This window comes from Cryptotermes secundus, unplaced genomic scaffold (assembly GCF_002891405.2).
Source record: "Cryptotermes secundus unplaced genomic scaffold, Csec_1.0 scaffold262, whole genome shotgun sequence".
In the NCBI taxonomy this organism is placed as follows: Eukaryota; Metazoa; Arthropoda; class Insecta; order Blattodea; family Kalotermitidae; genus Cryptotermes; species Cryptotermes secundus.
In genome coordinates, this window is record NW_019739214.1 from 1,918,939 (window position 1) to 1,944,560 (window position 25,622).

The 25,622-nt window shown below is 40.5% G+C and overlaps 1 protein-coding gene across 1 annotated transcript in view; it reads right to left on the minus strand.

Moving 5' to 3' along the window:
* LOC117282028 (adenylate cyclase type 3) overlaps positions 1-25,622 on the minus strand; it is a 295,000-nt gene that overhangs the window by 19,670 nt on the left and 249,708 nt on the right. Inside the window, exons 7-11 of the mRNA XM_033754352.1 lie at positions 20,876-21,014; positions 17,259-17,363; positions 14,464-14,576; positions 9,996-10,157; positions 7,311-7,398 (exon numbers count right to left, since the gene is read on the minus strand). Coding sequence (XP_033610243.1) covers positions 7,311-7,398; positions 9,996-10,157; positions 14,464-14,576; positions 17,259-17,363; positions 20,876-21,014 — 607 coding nt within the window. The remainder of the gene's footprint in view (positions 1-7,310; positions 7,399-9,995; positions 10,158-14,463; positions 14,577-17,258; positions 17,364-20,875; positions 21,015-25,622) is intronic.

A 25,622-nucleotide genomic window follows, 5' to 3' on the forward strand; every position in this document is an offset into this window, starting at 1 on the left:
GTTTCGGAGGAACGTATCGCCTCNACTTTGTTGTGCTCAGTTTATGACGATGCAAGGGCTGCATTAAGCATTCCCATAATGTAAATTCGATTATAATATGGGTGTTACTGCGATACGGTGGAAGTGAAAATATGTTCAAATATGGATATGAGGGGCTCACTGCCATATATCAGTTATTATTAATATATTTTCATAACAATAACGTTAATACTTCTCAACCTACATGCACCCCATGATGACGTATTCTTGACCTTGGCACTAAGTGGAGGTGAGTGGTTAGTTTCACACCCTGACAGCTTTACCGCGGGGAAAGAACCCCTGTAACCTTTGGATAGTAGATTGGATTGACGCCGTGGAGAGGAGAAAATTCTTGCCCTTACCGGAAGTCAAACACCGAACCCTCGTCCATCCAATCCGTAGTCAGTCGCTCGTCGCTATACCGACTTAGCTATCCCGGCTTATTTTCGAACTCGTACAGCTGATCTGTTTCATTTTGAACGCGTCTCTTAAATTTTGTAGATTTCGAAGTAAACATGTGTTAAGTATCAAGAAAAGTTCATATAAATATGTTAAATCAGTTTTGTACTAAATAAACTGTTTTGAGTTCCATCCGTTATCTTTCTGCGCCCGTCAAGTTAACATCAACATATAATCATGAATTTATTGTAACAGCAACATGAAATGCGCATAATTAATATATATTTGACAGGTTATGCCTAGCGTGTGGCATGTATCGTGTCTGAAATTATTTTATTACATTTTAAGAATTTTGTATTATTGTGGTCTAAAATAAAAGATTAGAATCTATCTTTTCTCGTGTGATGAGAGATTCTAAAGGGTTCTGGCGATGGTGTGTAACACACAGAATTACTGGGATTTTGGACTTTTCCCATTATTCGGTATTTTGCGTTTTCTATTTTGTAGAATACTGGCCGATGTAAGAGGTCCAAAAACCCAGTAATTACGTGGGATAAGAGAGTTTAACATGAGATAACATCTGTTCAGTATAGCCACTACATTCAAGCTTATATCAGATTTAATAAATTTCTTAAAAGATATACCGCTACAATATAGTGGATATATGAAATGCATTATAAATAACATCATTTTTAACTATAATTTGAAACATTCTTTGATATGATATGTGTTTAAAGCAATTGAAGGAAAATATAGTTCTGACACTACGCACTGAGATGTCTGTAATGCGGTTAGTTTTGCGACAATATATTTTTATCTTCAGTAAAACTTTGCCTGCACAATGAATGAACATCAGGCCCAATGAGTCATTCAGATTGATAAGGTTTAATTTAAAAGATCTGGAGTTTATTGAAGTTCTGACCTCCACCTATGTTTATTTTACTTCACAATTAACGCCGCTCATTTCTCAATAGTTCTAATAAGTTATGATTACATTATTTCTGTAATTAATGTTTTATTTCCTTTTGTGTTGTTGAGGCTCTATGCTGTTGGATTTCCTTTTACCTGGATAACACAGATTCGTCTTGGAATGCTAATGAGTGTCAGATTCTGGCAATTTGTTGACATTGAACGCAAATAAGAGAAAGATAAGGCGTAGATGTTGCAACATCCTAAATAAATTTCGTGTAATTTTCTTGGAACTATACGGTCTCCTTGTACCTCATCGTTTGTGATGCTCTTTAATATTTAAGAGGAAAACTCACAAAAGTAGGTCATGACGGCTGCCGAAATCTGAGAAATACAAATGCATCTTCACGTTCTTCTAATCACAGTTAAACTATAATTAGAACTCACATAGTTGCAGAAATGTGAAAGAAATTAAACAACATGAAAATGGATAATGTGACGTATATACCCATTTCTAAGCAACGACTCGGTATACACATTCCCGCGTAAGCAAATGCGCGCAACAATTGGACATTCATTTCTAGGCAACGGATCAGTCAACACACCTCCTTGACAATAGAGGCTCTCTTTTCTGCATTGTACGTGCTAAGTGGTTATGAAGAAGTGTTCAGCAGCATAGAGTGAAGTGAAAATTCGAGTTTTGGGACGCCAGCCTGCCAAGATATGAGCTCGGGAACAGAGAAATTGAATTGAGTGAAGTCTTTGGAATTGGCAGTTACAGAATAATGGCAATAAAGAAATTAAACTATGAAAATAAGAATTCATGTTTGATTTGAAGTTTGAGTGACTGCCATGATTCAACTAGTGAAGCCTGAGAACCCCAGTGTGTGTATAACGGTGAATTGTAAAGTGTGTAGATCAGCGATAGCGCTGTACTCCCTATAGTCTCGAATACTGTGTATAAGGTGCAAATAATTCCAATCATCCAATCCAGAACCCGTCTTATAAGTCACGCGCAATTTCCATATACGTGACAGTACTTTTATTTAGCAGTTAATACACAGCATTTATGTTCGAACTCACGCGTTGGAAAATAAATGGTTATTACAGAAAAGAACCGGCAACTTGGAGAATCTGGATTTTATAAAAGATTTCAATGCAAACACACAAAAAGTACGTACAATCGAATGATTCACAGAGTATTACGTAAAATAATGTCCAGGAGTTAATGTTTGAAATAATGAAAAATATAAGTCCAATCGGTGAGAGAATGCAGCGGTGACTAGGCTGACAGACCTTACAATTACTACAAATTAGAACTTAAGTTTTTAACTAGACACATAAAGCTGTTCTGGGTTCCTATTGTGGTAATTACGATGAAAGCAGTGTTCAGCCACTTGCCTGTATCGTTACAAAATTCGATTCTTAGTTGACTTCGATGGTAAGTTGCGCGTGCAAATTCAGTATTTTTATTCGTTCATGGGGTAGAAAGGAGAAATATTTCAAAATTGATTTTATGGATCTATGTCCCACCCCTATAAACACAGGTTTACTTCGCTTCTACAGCATTAAACGCAACGGACGGAACACTCCAATATTTTTTATGCTTATTTACAATCTACATCATTTTAGAGTATTAAGTAAATGTGCTGTAGGTGGTTGGCTTGCAAGGGAAACATCCAGTGATGTTTCTCCTACATGTAGTCTATTTCAATGATTGATGATATCTTGGGGCCATGTTCTGTTCAGTCTTCTTGTCACTGGACCGTTGGTATATAGCTCTTCTATTAATTCGTTGTCATGGTTTACAGTTTGGTTTTTGTACCTTTCAGCCACTCTTAGTATTTCATTTTTGACGAAGGGTATCTTTAGGTCGTTATGGAATGTAAGGTTGCTCACATACCATGGCGCGTCTGCAATTTCCCTTAGTGTTTTTGATTGGAATCTCTGGATGGGATTGATTGTAGACGGCTCTGCACATCCCCAGAGTTGAAGACCATAGGACCAAACAGGTTTCAATATAGCTTTGTATAGTAGTATTTTGTTAGTCATAGAGAGCTTTGATTTTCTATTGAGAAGCCAATACATTTGACGACATTTCATGTCAAGTTGTTTTCTTTTAGTCTGGGTGTGTTTTCTCCAAGTAAGCCTTTGATCGAGGTGGAGGCCGAGAGACTTTGTTTCTGTGGCTGCAGGTATTTGCACATTGTTCATTGTTACTTGTGGGCACATTTCGTGTCTCGTGGTGAATGTTATCTGGACAGACTTCGTCTGATTAACCTTTGTTAGCCAAGTAGTGTACCAGTCGCTCAGTAAATTAAGGCGATTTTTGCAGGTTTTGAGACTCTGTTAGCGGGTTTTCACTGATAGCAACAAGAGCCACGTCATCAGCGAAAGATGCTATCTTGGTGTTTTCAGTTTCAGATATATCAGCTGTGTAGATCGTAAATAGCAGTGATCCCAGGACACTGCCTTGTGGGACTCCGGATTTAATGGGATATAGATTTGATTGTTGGTCTGAGTGCTTGACGGAGAAGTTTCTGTTGGAGAGGTATGATTTTAGAAGGAGATAATAATTTTGAGACAGTGAGTTTTTTAATTTGAAGAGTTAGCCTTGGTGCCATATTTAGTCAAAGGCTTGAGACATATCAAGAAATGCAGCGTTACAAAATTTCTTTTCCTCCAGACTCCTGCAGATTTCATTTACAATTCTGTGAACTTAATGGGTTATAGAGTGCCGTTCGCGAAATCCGAAGTGATGATTTGAAAGTATTGTTAGTAGCTCATGATCTGCGTATATCCTTTGAAGCAAAAGTCTTTCCAAAACTTTACTGGTGACAGGTAGCAGACTAATGGGTCTATAGGACGATAGTTCTTGTGGGGGCTTTCCAGGTTTGTGTATCATTATTATTTCGCGTATTTCCAAGTTGTAGGGACGTAGGAGAGCCTTAATATGGCATTGAATATGGTGCATAGTAGAACGATAGCTTTTTTTCGGATGTGCTTTCAATATTTGTCTAGTGATCAAGTCATACCCTGGGTCCTTGCGTGGGTTGAGTCGATTTATTTATTCCTTCACTTCCTTAGGAGAGAAAGCTTTTATGGGCAGAGACATTTGGCAAGGGGTATCGAGGGAGTCTTGCATTTCTTCATCTTCGTCATCTGGTTCCGTTTTGAAGACTTTAGTTAAGTGTGAAGCAAAGCTGTCAGCTTTTTCTTTGTCTGAGCGAGCCCACTGCCCGTTAGGTTTTAGAATTGGAGGAACATGCGCTTGTGGTCTACTCCAACATATTTATATAAAAATTTGTACAGTATGCCTGATATTTCACTATTCATATTGTGTCATGTCATAGCCAGTAATAATCAGAGCATAGCTCGTGACCAGAACGTCCCATGCGGCTTTTGCTGTGGAATCACTTAGGCCTGCCTACTATTAGTGACGTTTCCTTGTTCAGCCGCCTTATGTTCCTACAATTTCTCTAACAGTGACTGATTGCTTTTTGGAAAGAACGAAGGCATGAACCATTCTCTTCAGTGAAACAAACCAACCAATTAATTAGCAAACTGTATGGCGCAAACTCCTTGGTAATTATACAGGTGCCAAACTAATCAAGAAGAATTATCAGCATTTAGTGGACCCGGTAACCTTACTGTAGTGTTCATAAGAGCCCGCCTGTGCTGAAGCAGCTGTCAGAAGGCAACTGTCCTTGTTTCCTTAATATTTATTTAAATATTATCCATCCGTCTACGCCCAAGTTTTTCAAGTGGTTTATAACTGTAGGTATTCCTACAAAAAATGTGTATGCATTTCTTTTTTTCCCGCATATGCTAGTTGTCCCTCAACCTCCTTAATTTGATTATCCTAATAATATTATTGTCACGATTTTATGGAGTGACTGTAGACGGCGTTTGGGTTGGTGACTGGATTTATTGCATGCCTACAAATGATAACTACAAGTGATTATAGCGCTCTCGCTAATTAATACACGCTCACTACACCCACACAAAATAACGGGTAGCTTGTAGTTCTGTATATTTTAATCTTAGTGCTCTTTAGACTGCAGACGGGGAGAAGTAAGACTCAGACGTGAAAAATAGCAAGCCTTTCACAAATCTAATCTGCTCTTAATTTAGTTATCGCCAAGGTACAGGTACATTGAAAGACGTAAAGTAGTGGAAAATTCTCTTGCATGTTTATCTTTCCGTAAACTTCCAATTTAACCTAAGACACATTTGGAGCAGTAAATTAAGCGAAAAAGAATCAGTCCTAAATTCTACGTGTTATATAATCATAAACACATATTTGGAAACTATTCTAACTCTTCACTCTTTCTAAAAGTATAAAATTAATACGTATTTTCACTTGTAACAGAATATATGTGTTTTGTTTAGTTGTTATTTTTAATTACCGCTTCTGTGATCTAGTGGTCAGAGTTCCTGGCTACAGACCCAGAGATCCAGGTTCGATTCCCAGCACTACCAGATTTTGTGAGAAGTAGTGGGTCTAGAACGGGGTGCACTCAGCCCCGTGAGGGTAAATGCAGAGCTATTGCAACGAAATAGCGGCTCCGGTCTCGAAAACCGAAATTAACTGCCGTGGGGATTCGTTGCGCTGACCACGCAACACCCTCTATCTGCTAAAGTTGGCATTAACTTCGCCGACAAGAGATCGGTCGGTATAGTTCGCTTGCGGACTAAAACCACGATTTTTTTTTATTCCATGCGTCGTCAGCGGAGACATGAAATTTCTTCGTGTGCAACAGGGTTAAGTTCATGAAGGCACCATTTTGTCACAGATTTCATTATTACATATCCATAAAAATTCTCCAATGTATGCTGTAATATTTAAATTCTAATTTCTTCCTCTTAATTAATTCAGCTTAGAAAATGATAGTGATTATTATAAATTAAAAAAAAATATCTGTTCACGAAATAAATTCTGGTCATTTTCAACGGAGTTCTGGGAATGCTTTCTCTGTCAGTGTGTCTTCCTCCAGTTGTAGGAAGATAGTAAATAACAAAACGTGGTGATCACTGCTTCTAACGAAAATGTATCACTCAACACGACAGTTCCGTGTGATATAATTACGTCACCGGAGTTTGAGATCAACAGGACACCCTTATTTTGCTATTAGGATGACGGTGTAGGTTTACAAGACTGACTTCCTCAGAGAACAGTTGTCTTTGAGTGACAATGACATACGGACCTTGGCGTCATTAGGGAACGGCATGTCTTCTGTAGAGTTCGGACGGTTTCCAGCAGACAAACCCCGTCACACCTTGGCAATCAAAAGCACAGTGGTGTCTATATTGGTACTACACAGTCCTTTCAGCAGACGTAGAAAAAAAGTAAACAGTAAGATAGAAACCTCAGAGGTTACGCAATTTCTGGTTATTGTAACTACTAATTGTCGAGCGTTAGTTAACACCCTGCATAAACTTAAGTTACGTAGGCCACGAACGAGCAAGCAGTATTTTGTTTCAGTTTATCACGTCTCTCTTCTGGTATTGGTAATGCCAGCAGAATGCATTGTGATAGGGATATGTTAACTGTACTATATTATAAAGGAGATTATTTATGGTTGTGCTTGTCAGTCGTGGGTGATGGCCTCGACTCATCATTCGGTAACACACAAGCTTAGAAATGAATGCAGGAGAAAGCGTGGAAGTTAATATTAGGAAAGAATAATTCCGTCTTTTGGAATGTGGGGCCTTGTAGTTCTTGTGTGAACAGACGTTTCGGAGGAACGTATCGCCTCCATCTTCAGGGTAGAAATATCCGCGACCAAGGAACCAGAGTGAGCAGCGGGCTGCAAACTACAGCCTACTATCTGCAGCCACCCTGAAGATGGAGGAGATACGTTCCTCCGAAATGTCGGTTCACACAAGATCTACACGGCTCCATACCGCAGAAGATATAATTCTTCATAGTCACCGGCGTGAAAACCTGAAATCTTACATTGTAACTGTTTGCGTGAACTTACTGAAGGGAAGAACTCGGCCACAATCATTACCGACAGAATCACCAGGAGCAGGAAACCAATTGCAAATGACAGGATGTTCATCAGATCCCTGTAACATACAGAATTTGTCCGTATTGCAATATAAGACAGTCACTGAGCACACGGCTGAATAAGTTTAGTTTTAAATATTTAATTTTTATGGTTATATTCTGTTATGATGCCAGGAGGGGTGCGGTTTAGGGTACCTGTTCGAGGATACATCCCTATAGTAGTCCCTTCCCGAAACAATGAAAGACCTTTCTCTTTTCTAATCAGACAAAAAAAAAGTAATATTTACTTACATTAACAAAAGAATGATCTGATCTGACTCAGTCTCGTAGGATTGCAGTTACCTTTCCTGTCTATAAAGTTATCAAGCCTGGCTGTGACCAAAGCAGATTTCTACTTACAAAATGCTTAAAAATACAATTATAAAAGATAATTCCGTCCAGTGTGACTATTTCAGTTTTCGCACTTAATGATTCACTAGCCTTACATGTTTCGATCCATTTGGATCATCTTCAGAGGCACCAAACACTTTTAAGAAACCACTATCACAACAGTTGTCATATCAGATACACATGTAATGTCCAAGTACACAATGTTCCATCTATCAGACACAGCAGCCTTTCTGGTTATAGAAATATTTAAGTTGTTTTAAAGTTTTAAAACTTTGTTAAAAATTAAAATACATAAACCATACGGTTCGTGTCAATAACCCCTGTTGTCTCTCTTCAAGGTGGCCGATGTTGTGCCGCCTATGTAACTTGAGTAAGGAGATTCTTAATATTGTCCGTTATGATTTCTTGGCCCGCTGTGCTGTGTATACACAGCGCCGGCGCACTTCAGCATTGTATCACGAGACTACATGGATGCTGCTTTTCATGGTCATTGCATAGGAAGAGGAAGCCCAGTGCCTTGGCCACCCCGATCCCCAGACTTGACACCTCTGGATTATTTCGTGTGGGGCCAGTGAAAAGCCTGATCTACGACACGCCTGTGGATAATGAATTCGAGCTGCTGGCCAGAATACTTGTTGCATGTGACGTGATCCGTGAGACACCTGGAATATTTGAAAGAGTGCGCCAAAGTTTCTTTCGTGATGTAACGCGTGCATTGAAAATGGAGGGCGCCAATTCCAATATCTACTCTAGCAGGTGAGTCTTAAGAGTTTGGAGGGGGTAATATGCCTGTGCATGCTCTTCGACATTGAGGCGCCAAGTTTAAACGAAATGATTTTAAATGCCGCCCTAGTGCTGCTATTTTACGTTTGCGGACACGGGTTCCTATTTCAAAGTTGCTCTGTAGGAAACCCTCAGTACGCTCCTGAAGAATGGCACGAAACACCTGGGACATTCTGTATATTTGTATGGAAGTTTCATAAATGATGAACAAATTCTACTATTCTCATTCATTTTGAAATTAAATTTTGCTACAAGAATCATTTTGAGTTCTTCATTCATTGTAATATGAATGTCAGGCAAATCCTGTAATACATTTCTTCTTGAAGCAGAATATACGCTCCTGATTTGACAGGCTAGAATCCAGGGCCTTTCGCGTTTTTGTGTGATAAAGTTAGGTAATCCCTCCGAACGGACACCTCCTATTCATCGTGGACGAGACGACAAGACTAAATTAAAGAGCAGACTATGTCAGCGGTAAAGCTGATTTTTTCAGTCTCTCTTATCGCAAGGGATGAAATGGTTGAGGTCAGACTGCAAGCTGCAACTCTTTCAATTGACTCCTTTGTGATGAGCTTAAAATTATTTGAGAGGTACTTTCTATTACTTAAAAATTCATAAGTTGATGAATAATATACGCGTAGAATTGTCTACTTACATTGTCTGAACTACTGTCTGTATAATATGTGGGTATAGAGAAGTCATGAGTAACAGGAAGTAAGAAGATACTAGATAGTAAGGTTAGTATTTAAAAGTCCGTATTCTTCACTAAATATAAGGCTTCATGTGAGACTTTGTGGTGGAGAAAGTGGCACTGGGACAGATTTTCCCTGAGTACCTAACTTTGATGCCAATTCTCGTCCGAGTAGCTGCTCTAACTTCATTGTTTATCCTGTCTTCGACAGCATGTAATCCCGATACTTGCAGCGTCGTTAAATAAACGTAAAAAAATTAGGATCTCCAAATCGAAGCTGCAGAAATCAGTGGGACATGTAGCATGCATGTTAACGGGGAAGTAACTACAAGAATTTATTAGGAGTACTTGAAGGGAAAAATATCTTATTCGGAGATATAGTAGCTGATGAGACGACATTAAAATTTATCGTAAGGCTATTAGCGTAGAAATTAATTTATATACCTCAAAATATGGCACACTGGTAGGCTGTCGCGAACACGTTAATGAACGTACGGGATCCATAAAGGACTTCAAAAATTTCTTGAATAACTGAGCGACTGTTATTTTCTGAAAATAACGCTGTTACATGGAGTTATTACTGATTTTATTGAAAAATTGAAGCATAAAAAGCGTGAAAAGTTTTTATAATTTATATAATTATTTCGTATAAATATCTTACAGTCGTATAAATTTGGTTTGTTCATAAATTTAGATACATGGAGGAAGTGTCTTTCTGAACATGTGTAGCGGCTGTGTGTCCGGATTGTAGGAGGTGCTCGTAAGCCTGTGGAGCAGCGGAAACACACTGACCTAGGCAGCACGACAAACTGTGCAGTTGAAGTGATGAGGAGTACCAGCGGACAGCCCAACACAGAGATGCTGGAAAATGATTCCTTGTGCAAGTTGTAGTCCCGCTCTGTTGTTCCATCTTTGAACGATAAAGTGAAAAACGTAGTGTGGTTCATCAAGTCCCTGCAAACAAAGAATGTTTGATTAACAAATTGAATTACCTCATAATCACACGTGTCAACAGGAAAATCAGAATCACAAACGAATATGTGGACGCAGATTGGGGGGGGGGTTAAAATTAGCTGCTGTACCAGGAACAGGGCTTAAGCCCGTGTTCATCTAAAATTAAGCCGATCACAGTGGTCGCGCGTCTAAGGAATGAACCATCTTCGCTTCCTCGAACACTGGGATCGTGGGTTCGAATCCCACTCAAAGGATAGATGTCTGTCTGCTTTTATTGTGTTTGTGTTGTTCTGTGTAGGTAGCGGCCCTGCGACGGGCTGATCCCCAGTCCAAGGAATCGTACCGACTGAGTATAGGATTAGGAAGCCGAAAATACGGCCAAGGCCCACAAGGGCTGTAGAGCCATAGATAGATAATGCATATATCTGGAAGAGCATTTCAGAGAACTCTATGCTCCTCACGATACTCTGAGTAGAAATGAGAGAGACAGAAGTATAGCAAGCGTCACGTAACTTCGAACAAGGCTAAGAGTAACCTTGAATGCGCAGAAGAAAAATTTCAGACAAGGGGGTGGGTTCGAGGGTGTGAGAAGTGACAGGCGGCCTGTTTGCACAACTGGCCGCCTGTCACCTCTCACACCCTCGAACCCACCCCCTTGTCTGAAATTTTTCTTCTGCGNCGCATTATGAACAATAACTCTTGCCGTGTGGTACCGGTCTACGTAAGATAATAAATACTAATATTGATTTGAACAAGCCGTGGAAAGTGGCACATAATTCTTTTATTCCTTACATTCTCTGTTCTCTTCCTCTGGCCCTACGTTATTTCTTTTTGTTCTGTCCTTTGTCGTCTTTTATTCCTTTTGCCCCCCCCCCTATTTAATTCCTTAATGCCTTTAGACATACGCTTCTGCCTCCCCTTCTTTCCTGTTTTCCTTCTCCTTATTTATGTTTCTCCTTTTTCCTTTCATTCTTACATCCAGTCTGTCTTCTTACTATTGTTCAAACACGTTCCAAATATTAATGACAAACTCTGAAATGAAGATCTGTCTAGAATAGCTGTACGCCAGCATCTGCCTGCGAGCAAACTACAGAACTTTCCTGGTTATGATCTAAGTAGCTTCTCCTGAAGAGGAGATGGACTCGATATTGGGCCGAAACACGAAGCAGACTGTGATCGTACTCAGTTTGCAGAGATGACGCATGTAAACTTGTGAAGTGAAGCTACAGCCGTTACGAGTCCCAGCATACTCCCAAGGGGCATGCCGTGAATGGGATAAAGCGTGTTTGTCGTGCGCAGGAAGGAAGATAAGAAGAGAATGCTTGTGCTGCCGATGGCTACAGAGAAAACATTTTTACATGATGCCTTTATTCTCCTTGGGATTGCGTCATACTGGAGATCTCAGTAGGGGAGGAAAGGCGGAAAATCGAATAGTACCTTGTGCACGTCGGTCAGTAAGATGTTTGTGTTTTCGTGAATACTGAAAGTGTGTGGAGGAGACGTCCACGTAGCTAATAAAGCAAGTTCCCACCTTTTATTTTACCTGAAGATTCTTTTCCGTCTCCACAAGACCCACTAGTGGGAAGCATACTGGGCCATTATAATCTAATCAGCATTCTTACACACTGTTTGTTTATATTTTATTACTGTCTCTCTTTACTTCTGGATGTCTAGGCTTCGCATAGTGGGGGGCTGAGTCCAGTTGGGTCCACTCGGCACGGCGGCCACTGATTGACCTATTGTACCTGCCCAGGGTGATTATGATGATGGAGAATTTTGTGGAATGAAAATTGGAAAGGGAAACCGAAGTACTCGGAGAAAACCTACTCCAGCGCCACTTTATCCACCACAAATCCCACTTGACCAGACCCGGGTTTGAACCCGGGCCGGTGGGAAGCCAGCGACTAACCGCTTGAGCTATGGCACGGCCTTATGTCTAGACTTCGTACTTCGCTTCGGGGTTCCAGGTTATGTTCGAAGTAGTGGAAATGTTCTTGTAGTACGATGAGGGGTGTTCTGTATTAGTTAAGCCTGAGTACAATTAAAAAACGCCAATCACAGAGGCCGCGCAATCTAAGGCATGAACCGTTTCTTCTCGCTCGAACGCTGGGATTGTGGGCTCGAATCCCAGTCGAGGCATGGATTTCTGTGTGTGCTTTTATTCTGTGTTCGTGTTGTTCTGCGTATAGGTAGAGGCCTTGCGACGGGCTGATCTACCGTTGGAGTCCTACCGATTGTGTGTAGGATTAATAAACTGGAAAAAATGACAAAGACAACAGAAGATTGTAGAGCCATAGATATATAGAGAGATAGACAGACACTTAGAATATAAAATAGTCAAATTGTGACTATTTTAGAATTCCAAACAGCAGCTTTTACTGCGTGAAAATTACGTCTATATTTATTCGTGGCGCCGTGTAGTCTACAGTCACCTGCTCACACTTGTTCTTCGCTCGCGGATTTTTATACCCTGAAGATGGAGGCGACACGTTCCTCTGAAACACTGGTTCATACACCATCTACACGGCTCCACATCCCAGAAGACGGCATTCTTTACAACTATTTACTTTTCTTTAATATTAGTGCGGTGTGACTAAGTCCCTTGTATTGCGGCCACTTCTGGCCTATTGTACCAGCCCCAGATGAGAGATGAGGGTGATTGCGGAATAATTGGTGGAATGAAGATTGCCAGGGGAAACCAAAGTACTCGGAGAGAACCTCTCCCAGCGCCACTTTGTCCACCACAAATCCCACTTGACCAGACCAGGGATAGAACACGGGCCGCCGCGGTGGGAAGTCAGCGACTAATCGCTTGAGCTATGGCGCGACCCTACAACTATATTTTGGCAACGTTTTGTAGACTTTCAGCATATGAAGGAGGCATTTTATCTCTAGCTGATGAAATTTTATTTCGAGTCAGTGTTTTCAACTCTTTTGTTTACCTTTCACGAATTAGGTCCTTTGTCTTTTTCATATTGTCGCCGAAAGAGCCCTGTAAAAGAGCGCTGCCCGGCCTCCTCGCACCTCACGTTCTGTTGGAATATACGGATCCCGCTTCTCTCAGGAGCCGTTAGGAGCTGCATCGCCTAACCTGTTCGCGCATCATTTGTACTTCTGGAATATACATGAAACCGACTAGCTGAAGAGAAATACTGAAGTCGCCAGAGAATATTTTAGAGGGTTCCCTGTGGTCGATGTGCCTTTGAAAATTTACTGGGAGATGGAGTTGAAGCTTTCTTCATTTTTCGGTTCAGTTCTGTGCACTGCAGTGCAGGGCAGTCGAGATTGTCTGAAGTAAGTGAACGCAGTGCTGTAACCAGTGGTGCTGCTGAGACAGTAGTTACTGCATATGTCCTTGTTACGTTGTTCTGAATTAAGGCTTATCGACACATCGAAAGGAGTGTATCTACACAAACACGCTGTAGGAGAACACGGACATGTCTCGGCAGCTTGCCCCTCACGTTCGTAGCCTACTTTTCAGTTATGACTGCCATATGTCCCTGGTTTGCGCGTTTCCTCCACAGCGTGTGGTTTTGTCTTTACAAAACACCCTGGACAGACATACATTTAAGAGCAATGGACGACACCCCGTGTGAGGCGAAGTAAAATGCATCAAAATAATATGGGTATCTGGTTTTACCTTGAAAATGGAACTACAGTGTGTGATTTTAACACGGACTAAAACAGTGGAGCAGTTTTAACATACTTTAATAAAATATTTGTAACATATCAAGACACCTGAAGATGGCCGTTTGAGGCCGAAACATGTAGTGTCAAAGTGTATAATGTTAAACTAAAATTAAAATTAAGTAGTGAATAAACAAGTGTTGCAATATGGACGGACGATAAATACATGGACGCTAAGTCGACCTACTTCTTGACAACTCTCTGAACTTCTTTCAACAGCTGACTCCAGACTTCACTCTATGCTGCTGAACACTTCCTTATAACAGCTTTGTGCGGACACTCAGAATACATAGCCTATATTGTTGGCCTTTGCCTAGCAGCAGACGTCCCATTTGTGAGCGCTTTGGCTCCCGCGGGAATGTGTTTACTTAGTCGTTGCCTAGCAATGGATCTCTAAGTCACGATAGTAATCAAAACAACAAGCAAGAAGCAGCAGCTATCAGAGACTTCTTGTTAAAGTTACCCTTCAACCCTAAAGATGGATCCTGTCATTAAATCGGAAATCTCGGTGAAATTTACCGGACTAAATGGCGTCACATCGCAGAAGGTGGTACCCCTCATAGTCACAGCCTAAGAACGACAAATCCAACGATTTTAAACTTGTTGCGTTTAACCTCACCTGTGTCCGTCTCTGTTGACCAGTTCCTTCCGTAGGCGCTTCTTGAAGTCTGCAGAGTCTCCTCTCGCTCGTCCGTTGCTCAGCACGTGATTGTCGTCCACTGGACTCGCGCACTGGATACAGAAACGCGATTTGTACTGTGTGCCGTATATTGATATCTCCGAGACATCCGTACCAAACTATTGCCTTCCTAATGAAATGCACGTAATTAGAAATGAGGAATAGAGCCGAAAATTAGATTCAGTGTGGACAAAATATTTCAATTTCGATATGAGTATTGCTTTCCAGCATATCACTATGTGAATTTTAATAAACTTCTCGACTGAGCGTACGTTGTTTAGTGTATTTTGCAGCAGTACATTATCACAATGCACGATTACGGCCTGTTCTGCATTAAATATAATCTCGAACGATATAAACCTGTACAGAACGAAATGCACATGCCTGACATTTCTGAAATGGTAAACATGTAAATTCTCAATATCAGTTTTCGGTCAAAAGAAATGTCGTAAATAAATTTCTCAAAGCGGCTTAACGTGAAAAAATTGCGGTAGAATATATGGATTCCTTTAAGAAGTTTAACGTTTGTTCATAAGTTATGTGATGTTAGTCTGCTCATAACCTTATGCAAATCAGCAGCTTCAAATTGTCTCTCGACATAGAACACGTAATCAAGCAGCTGAGTAATTTTAAATATACTTTCCTAATAAAAAATTTTCAGGACGTTGGTTTGACTGCTGCTGTCTAGCAGAATATAGTTGATATTCGTGTGGACGTTTAAGGAAATAATATTTACTAGTGGAACTTAAAAAATTACTAAGTAGGGGGGGGGTTGGTGGAGTCCTATTGGGTCCACGCGGCACGGCGGCCACGGAGTGACCTATTGTAGCCTGCCCCGTGTGATTATGATGATGCAGAATTTGGTGGAATGAAGATTGACAGGGGAAACCGAAGTACTCGGAGAAAACCTGCCCCAGCGCCACTTTGTCCACCACAAACCCCACTTGACCAGATCCGGGATCGAACCCGGGCCGCCGCGATCGGAAGCCAGCGACTAACCGCTTGAGCTACGGCGCGGTCCTCACTAGTGGACCTTAGGATTTGCGCGTGTTCAGTGAGACATTCCGTCTACTGGCTAATGTATAACACAATGCAAATGTTATAAACAAAGTACTGCTTCCTACAGGAATCGTAAAACAGCTGTTATTGTCAGTTGTGTAGTTATTTTCACCTCTCTATTATTATGATCTAAGAAATTAAAATTAGACTTAGTGCCCCTCAGATCACTGTATTTTGTACGTAAGTATGAATTAAAGTTTTGTACACGTCTGCATATTTATTCTGGCAGTCAGAAGAGAGGAGTATATTTTGCGTATATCCGCTAGCAGAATCTGTAACGTTACGACTACTCAAAGGCTGCAGTACTCCGGAATTATCATTCATAACAGTGTGCACTAAATTCTAACATGAACAGACTAATACAAATGCAAATGATAATATTTATTTCAACGGACCAGTCACAGTGGCTACGCGGTCATAAGGCTGGAAGGGTCATGGATTGTTTTAAGACTGGGATCGGAAAATATGACACAAACTCCGTCCTAATTGTAACAATTTATTGTGGTCCTTTCGTCTTCTTTTCTTCTACACTATATATTTCGGCAGCAAACGGCCATCATCAGGTGTATACCCTCACGTAGTTGCTACGCTGCACGTAGTTTAAAATTCAAAAAAAGGCTAGTCTTCTCAATTATTCATTTCACTGTTGCTATGAAGTTTCGTTTTATCAGAAATCTTCCCCGCTGATATCAGTCAGATATGTACAAAATCGTTGTTAACCTACACACGTCAATTTGATTTTCACAAACTGGCTTTTTTTTTTAATTTTAAACTACGTGCAGTGTTATATTGGGTTTTTGGACTGTATCCATCGTCCTGGTTTTCAAGATAACTAATAAAAACACGACGTTTCGGAAACTGGATCTGTTTCCGTCCTCAGGTGAAGGAAAACACCTATTCTGTCAGTCACTGGATGATTGAGGCTAGCTCTTTCTAACGGACCCAACAGAATAGGTGTTTTCCTTCACATGAGGACAGAAACAGATCCAGTTTCCTAAACGTCGTGTTTTTATTAGTTATCTTAAAAACCAGGACGATAGAGAAAGTCCAAAAACCCAATATATCAGTGTGTTATACACCATCGTCAGAATCCTATAGTAACTACTACGTGCAGTGTATCAACTACGTGAGAGTATAACCTGATGATGGCCGTTTGCGGCCGAAACATGTAGTGTAGAAGAAAGGAAGACGAAAGAACTACAATAAATTGTTACGCTTAGGACGGAGTTTGTGCCATACACTGTGTAGAGTGTAACAGGATGCTTAAATATAATATTGTAAACTGGGATCGGAGGTTCACATTCCGCTCGAGCTGTTTACATTTGTCAGGGTTTTTCTTTGTTGCTTTATGTTGTGCTTCAAAATTGTCTGATCCCCGTCCAAGGCGTCCTACAAAATGTCTAACTATTCGTCATTTTCGAATTCATTCCTAATCGGAACAAGCCACAGGGCATAATCCTCGATTGTTGAAGGGGAGAATTATTTATACGGTTAAGGTTTCTATAGTAATGTTAAAGACAGCTTTAATTTCCCACACACAGAAAGTTAATGTTGCCTGCAATGCTTCTCATGTTAAGGATATGAAGTTGTTCATAATATTATGTTAATATTTGTTGGTGAATACTGGACCGAGTGCATCAAGTTGACAGTCCCTTTGTATGTGGGTGAGTCCTCACCGCGGAATCGTCCTCTCCTTCCTTGTTGTCAGGCGTCGCGTCGCAGCTGGCGGCCGTCTCCTCAGTCACAGTGCCGTTACGGACATCCGGCGTTGATGGTCGGAACTGCAAGAAGCAAGAAAATCCGACTGTTCATAGATGCATTTCAGAAACTGCAGGGGCTCTATTGTTAGTAAAATTAATTACAACAGGTTTATGAAGAAAATTTAATTTAGTGGAGCCTCTTGAAATGATGTTCAGTGATCCGTTCACAATCCTTGTCAAGTAGTATGCAGGGTACTATATATAGAATACTTGTAGACTGTAATATCTTGAGGAAGGAGGGTTAGTCTCAGATGTGATTAAAGCTGACAGAAATTGAATTTCATATATGCATGGTCTGGATTACTTTCTCAAGAGGTTTTTGTTCATCTCATCCTTCTAACGTTCTCCTGTTTGTCTGCATGAAGTGTGACGTCCTCAGGAGAGAATTTATGAAAGACTAGGAAGCTGTCGAAGAATTGTAGCTATGGTTACGTAAAGATGGCAAAATTCGAGGCTTCTTAAGAGGTGCTTTATTGAAATCTGACCCTAGAGAAATTATTCTAAAATATTAAACTCTGTAACAATTCCGTTTAGAATGATGAATTCATAATCTGAGCAACTAATCGTCATAGCATGCATCTGACAGAGTAACGGAATTAGAAGAACATAAATGAAAATATGCAGTAACTATTATAGAACTGCTACAGCAGAGTCTGGAAATACCCAGTCGTTTAAGACGAATGTACCAGAACAAGACGCAAAATGTCTTTCTTTTTCGCAGGCTGTTTGGCGTCGTTTTCAGTTCTAAGGGTATAGCTTCAAATGGTAAGATGATGATGATGATGATGATGATGATGATGATGGTTTTGAGGGATCTGGAATGAACTGTAGTGACCCATTCGAAGTAGTATCTCAGCATTTACCTCAAAGGACGGAGACAAATTACGAAAATTCTCAGCCAGAGTACTAAGTGTCCCGATCGAGAAACAGATCGAATTCCTCCTGAATGGATGTCTCGAGCGTTGTTTTAGATCTGCTCGTTTCAGGAGTACCATGCGGGTGAGGACACAGAAGATTTCGGCGCCTTAATAGAATGTGGCTTGAGTAACTGTGCTGGAGATACAATGGATTTACTAGATCTGTAACTTCAGTGGTAATAATATAAATTATCTTATTCACATTATACGAAACATAAACGTAAAACACACTAAAATGAATGAAGAACAGATTACTGTTAATGTAATTAGAATAATTCGTAAAATTTTAAAGAAATTTAAACAAGATACATGAGAAGTTTCATGAAGGAGAAGGCTATCTTCTAGGCTGTGGAGTTATGTAGATCTTGTGGGAACCAAAGTTTCGGAGGAACGTGTCGTCTCCATCTTCAAGGTATAAAAATCCGCGAGCGAGGAACCAGCGTGAGCAGATGGCTGCAGACTGAGCCACCTGTGAGTTCTCAGCAGCCATTTCACAGAACATTCATAAGAAATGTCGGTAAATACCAGCCAGACTCCATCGCCTTACATCCCAGAACGCTCCTGACCTGAATAAATATGTACACATAGCTTTCATTTCATGTTGACTTTGATATTTAATGAACACGTTTTTTTTCGTAATTCTGAGTTAAATATAAAAGAGTTTGCCATTATTTCACTTAATGCATAAAATTAGAACACGTAAGTGTTTTTAATAGTGTTCATCCCTGGGGTCTACAAAAGGTGAATAATTTCACGCGTCAAATATTTCAGATTGCTTTCAGTCTGGGTATTTTTATGAGCGTCGTCTTTAATTACCTTCCGCGGCAGCTGCTGCTTTCCGGGGAATGTCTGTTCTTTAACCCGGTCAAGGTACCGTAACAGACTCTCTCACATCAGATGTTACTTAAGCCAAGTATACACTTACGTATACATTAAGTAAGCGTCCCTTCTATTATTAATAATTACAGTATTACTCGTACTTCGAATATAAGACGTCCTCGAATTTAAGACGCATTCTGTTTTCAAATGTGGGTTTTAGGAACGAAATAGGAGGGTGAACATTCCTAGAATTTAAGACGCACCTCAAATTTTCAACGGAAAAAATGTGTAAAACGCGTGTCTTATAATCGAAGTGACGCTCTGTATACTGTTGTGCGTTCTCACACTAGACATCTCACAACAAATGTGCACTTACTTGTAAGCGGACAAATTTAAAAGCTAACTGCATTGCAGCTGAGCCCTTCTTGAGGATCCGCCAGTCACTCAGCTACTCAAGAATTTTCTAACATTTTGCGCGACCTGAACAAGAGTCCTCCATTGGTCCCTACCCTGAGCCAGATGCATCCATTCCGTTCAATCCCATCCTAATACTATCCTCCCACCAATGACTATGTTTTCCTAGTGGTGTCTTTCCTTCTGGCTATCCCATCAAAATCATGTATGCAGTCTGCTTCTCATGCGTGCTACATTCCCGGACCATCTCATTCTCTTTGACTTGATCATTCTAATAATTCTTGAAGAAGAGTACAATCTAAGAAGTTTCCCATATGATTAAATGCATCTATTCTTATTTTTAAAACAGTATCATTTTATGTCGAGAATGATTAGCATTGTCACACACATATGAAGTGACTATAGATGGGGTTCGGATTTGTAATTGAATATATTGACCACTTGCAGATCGTACCTGCAAGTAACTATAGCTCAATACCTAATGCACACACACTGCAATTTACTACAGCACGTAATAAACCTTCTCATTCTGCTGTCTCTTTACTGGTTGTCGCCTGGTAACGGCTTTCAGCGCCGTAGCATCCTCAGCTTCGGTGTTCACATCCTTACTGCCTGGCGACTGTCTCACAACTAACTATAGTCTCGACCTGTCCTGCTAATAACACCTCGGCACGGATTGTACAAAACAACGTTCCTCATTTTTGCAATTCAGTTGTTGCCGTGGGAATACGTTTATTTGCGAAGCCATTACTCAGTAACGGCTACCGTATATTTGCTTAGTCCGTGACCATTTCCTAGGACTGGGTCTATTTTAATGGATTTTAGAGAAGAAAGGTTTGAGATTATGGACTATCCCAGAAAATATAAACCTTCATAACCACCACTATGAGAAGATCAAATACAGTATATGTGATGTTTCTACTGAAATATTCATTTAAATTATTTTAAGTATTTCGTATACAAGATGTACAAAACTGGTATAGTTTGTAGTAAAACCTCATAAGTACTTAGGGTGTGACATGTCTATCTTTAATCCTTTCAAACAAAATTAAATTTTGTTTATTTTCAGAAACAAATTTGCGTTAGCTCAAATATATTCCACAGGAAAATATTTTTGGGCGTGTCCAGTGAAGTAAGCAAAATTACACGAACAGAGACTCAGATATCTTCTCCTCTTAGCGAGACATTCTCTTATTATACTTTCCTTTATCATTAAATTTTGGGATAACTGTCTATAGATATTCGGTTCTTACAGTTTTGAACAGAGATTAATTACGGAAGAGATGACGTATATGATCTACATTTAAGTGTAATTTGTCCGTCGACGAAACTTGTAGATGCATAACTGTCCTTATAAATTCGTGCTTTTGTGTTGGTACTTACCGGTTTCAGAGCTTTAACAATGAAAAATGTTTTTATTCCGGCCATACGCAACATCTCTTCCCGTTTCTCCCCTAGCGCAGGCTCCACTTCGAACTCCCCGTTCAGGTAACTCAGTGTCTTCTCGGAGATGTGTACACGGCTGTAGGCAAAACAGAATTCACGTCATACGTCTTAATGTTGCATTAACTCCATCTGTTTTTCTTAAAAAGTAAAACCTTAAATTTAAGATTTAATGTTTTTGCGGCCATGATTATTCAACTTATGAAGCCTTCTGGGTTGTGACATAGTATAGTTTATGAGTGAATGCCAATATTTTGCAAGAACATGCTTCCTCCATCTTCAGGGTGGAAGCGAACGCGGTGAGGATGGGATCAGCTCTGCAGGGAGGCTCCAAGGAAGGAGTATATTATTCAGATCCATGGGAAGGTGGGGGAAGGAAAGGAGATAGCCTGGTGTTTTTGTATCGAGCTGACCAACGGTGTCACAATCTATAAGACAACAGTCTTAAAGATATTGTGACATGTCTAACCGTTGCTGGGCAACGGGAGGTGGAACGAGTTACCACGAAGACAGACCCCTGATAAACGGTCGGTTTCCAGGTTACGCAACAGCAAGGAAATCCGAGCCGGGCCGAAGCACGTTGGTTGCTACGCAGCAATAAGCAACTCTTGGCAGCGTTGCCCAGCAACACCTGTAAACACGGCGATTACGCAACAGGGAAGCGAGGCGCGTTTTCCGCTGTCTGGCTGAGGGTTTATAAGAGAACTGGAATGCCTAAGCAGTCAGTTGAATTGTAGCAGTCGCCGAGTTCACATGTAGCGAGTGAATCGTGAACGTGAAGAATACCGGAACGTGTGATTAGAGGCGACAGCGTGAGAAGTTATTGGGAGTGTGTAGTACAGTGACACTGGTATAGCTCCCATGTTGTACTATATATTAAAGAATATTCCAGAAGGAATCTAATTGAAAGTCCAGTTTAAATGTAGCTTCTAACGGGATATTTTACTTTCTTGTTCGGCATTGAATGATGGTCATGACGTTTATGTAATTACTTCGGGTTAGTGAAGACAGTTACGAAAACTCTCTGCTAGGACAGACGATCTTCGTGTCAAGAATTAAGCCCGAATTCAGAGCAGTAATGCCAACAACTGACAAACCTGAAAGTCTCGTAATTCCCTTCACAGCTGTAAATTAGGTGCCTCAGGGTCAGTAACTTTTTTCAGTTGTATATTTAATGACGCTTCCGTTTGATGAAGCTGTATAGTGTTGAATGATTGGGTGATAGGTGTCTTCGCTCGTTCGAAAGCTAGGATCGTGGGTTAATCCCATGTCTGTGTTTGCGTTTACTCTGTGTGTAGGTAGCGGCCTAGCGACGGGCTGATCACTCTTTCTACTTTCTATGTAAGACGAGGAGGCAAGAGACCAGCAAAAGACTGTAGAGCCATTAATGAATGAATTAATGATCGGGTTATAGTGGATGAATTTCAAAGGCTGCGGAAAGAATCAGCCGTGAACAAAACTTCAGGTACTATACCGGCATAAGTATAAGGGACTTAAACTTGACGGTTGTCAGGTCTTTGACCATTTAAGACATAAACCGCTGCAGAAACTAGTATTGACAGTTGTCCTATATGTCACTTGCAGAAGAATTATTCATTGCAGTATAGTGACAAAGCGTGTAAAGTGTCCATAAAGTACAAATGGCTCTATTTGGATTTTCTCCAGTGATGGTACACTCGTGTGCAATTACGGTGCAACAAATGAAGCGCTTGTTTAAAAAGCAACTCCTCCTCTCGTCTAAAAGGAGATCGAGTTTCCAAACACATAAACGGTCTTGCAAAGAACATAATTTAGGTCATGGATCCCGAAAAGGAACGAAACCAAGAGTGACTCTGCTGGCGAGGACCAGCAGCAATTTACTGAACTAATCTAGACTAGCCTGGAGGAACGGAATAAAACCACGGAAATCTCATTCTGAATAAAAGTTGTCCTGGCCTAGATTCGAAGTAGGTACCTCTTTAATACAAGTCAGACACATTATCGCAGATTCAATCTAAATAAATTTCTGCAGGGAGTCACAGTAATCATAAGAGTTTTGCAAACATTCCATTGAAATTTTGCCTCAGAGTAGGAACAGTGACTAAATGATTTCTACATGTTTATATTGATGTCACTGATATACTTCCAGCAATTTAGGTTAGGATAGGTCCTTTATTTCAAGAAAATGACTCTAAAAATGATGAACTCTTTCCTGCAGTGTGAATGGAATGCAATGGAATGTTTCGTCACAAAACAACACTGCATTAACGGAGCCAGTGCATTAGACAGTGATTCGGAGAGGTTCGCATGTTGGCAGCAACACGCAAGCCTGTAGGGTGTACTCATACATTGCCCTAAATAGGTAGAGTTGCATTGACTTAGTCGTAAGCAATTTGTACCGTGTGAACAAATATTATTTAATTATTAATTACAAGTATTTAATATAAAATTCCTGAATTCTTTCGGTGTTGTCTAGTCTTGTTGCTAGGAGGCCATATCCTTGTACATATATATTTTGGTAACGGTGAGTGAAGGCTCTAAAAATACGCAATTCTGAATTACCATAACAACGAATTGTCCAGCGTTAACATGTCTGCATGTAGCGGATCGGAATGAGTCGTGCCCGTTATGTGAACATCTATAATATTCTGATGCGGAAATATAAAGGAAAGCGAAGTACTCGGAGAAAACCTGCCCCAGCGCCACTTTGTCCACCACAAATCCCACTTGACCAGACATGGGATCGAACCCGGGCGGTTGGAAGCCAGCGACTAACCGCTTGAGCTATGGCGCTGCCCATCTATCTATCTATCCACCAANCATCTATCCATCCATCTATCTATCCATCTATCTATCTATCTATCTATCTATCTATCTATCGTTCTGCAGCCCTTTGTTGGACCGTGGCCGCTTTTCCGTTTTCTTAATCTGTACACATTCGGTAGGATTCCTTGGAAAGGGGATCGGCTTGTCGCAAGGCCGCTACCTACACACAGAACACAAACAGAATAAACGCACACAGACATCCATTCCTTCAATGGGATGCGAACCTACGATCCCCGCGTTTAAAGCGAGCGAAGACCGTTTATGACTTAGAACGCGCTACCATTGTGATCGGCAGAGAGTGTTAGATATGACTTGAAAATTCACTGGGAAATATCCTGTTACAGAAAACCTACACGAAAGGAGGTCTGCACCTGTTTCAATTTGTCTGTCAAGGCTGTTAAGAACATCTTCACTGATATGGCCGACCTCATTAGTTCCTACACATGTACTTGCTTTATTAATGCAACGTGTAGAATCCATTGCAAATGCAGGGGTCTCTCTTCACATGTGCTAATTAATAACGCAATGTTAACAAGTTTTCTTGAATAACAAATATGTTATAAGTATGAGTGCATCAATTCATCCGTAAATACAACTAAAGCTATACATCCATTTGCACAGTTCTACACTGAGTTGTATTCATATTTATTATATTAAAGAAGGGCCCCCTCTGGTGTCAGATAACACATAACAAACGGGCTCCATTTGCTGACATTTTCAGTCTACCGTTGATTTTAAGGAACCGTTTTCTGCTAAGGCATAAACTGAATAGCGCAATCCGTTTTGCCGCTAAGCAGCCATGTACTGGTCGGCACGTAAACCGATTTAATTGAAGCCTACGAGACGTGAAAATACGATGCCTTTATGGAAGATAATAGGTTCGTATTGTCCAGTCTTCTTGTTTTTAGAACCTTATTTTAAGTATAAACACGCACGAATCAGCGTTTCTTTCATGAATATTTCTAACTTGACTATGTCAGTAGTTCACAAATTTTGAGTAAGGGTTTATACGTATATCGCAAGCGATTTTATAGCAAGTTTTTATTTTAGTGTTGATTACTTTTTAGCCTTGGCTAGTATGACAAATTCAACCTAACTCTAAAACAGTACGCATAATAATATATGCTTCAAAATCGTACGGGTTTCCTCATCACATTTCTGTTCACATCTCCCCTCTGTGCGATAAGCACGCTGCCTTCCAGCAACAGTATTAACTCTCGTCGTGTAATGTATTTAATTCAGTTGTGGTATTGGCTCTTTCGTGCCGGTCACGGTAGCCGAGCGATCTAAGGCATGTACTGTCTTCGCCCGCTCGGAAGCCGAGATTGTGGGTTCGAATCCCACTCAGGGCATGGATGTTTGTGTGTGTTTTTCTGTGTTTGTCTGCAGGTAGAGGCCTTGCGACGAGCTGATCACCCGCACAAGGAGTCCTACCGTATGTGTAAGATCTAGAAAAACCGAAGTAAAAGGAGAAGTTCATGGAGGTAGGCCTAGGCCCACTGGTTCTATAGTGCAAAGGAAAAAATTGGCTCTTTCGTTGGTGTTAATAATTTAAAGAGCACTGTAAAACCGCTGTAAATAAATTGTGGTCATAGTTACCGTTAACAAATATTTCCACAGAGACACGCAACTTCTATAGCCCTATAACCGTCCTATGTTGACGAAAGTTTGGTGTAAAATTGATCAGTAATATCTTGCTCCATACTTATCCGCTATCCTCACACACGCTCTTCTGTGGGTTTGTTCGGTCTGTTGGGGCAGATGCTCGGGATAGTAACTTGAAGCACGATAAGAACCCTTCCTTCCAAATATTTCTCATTCGCAAATTACTGCCATCGACGTGTGAATGCAGAATGGATGAATGGATGTAGTTTCTAAATGG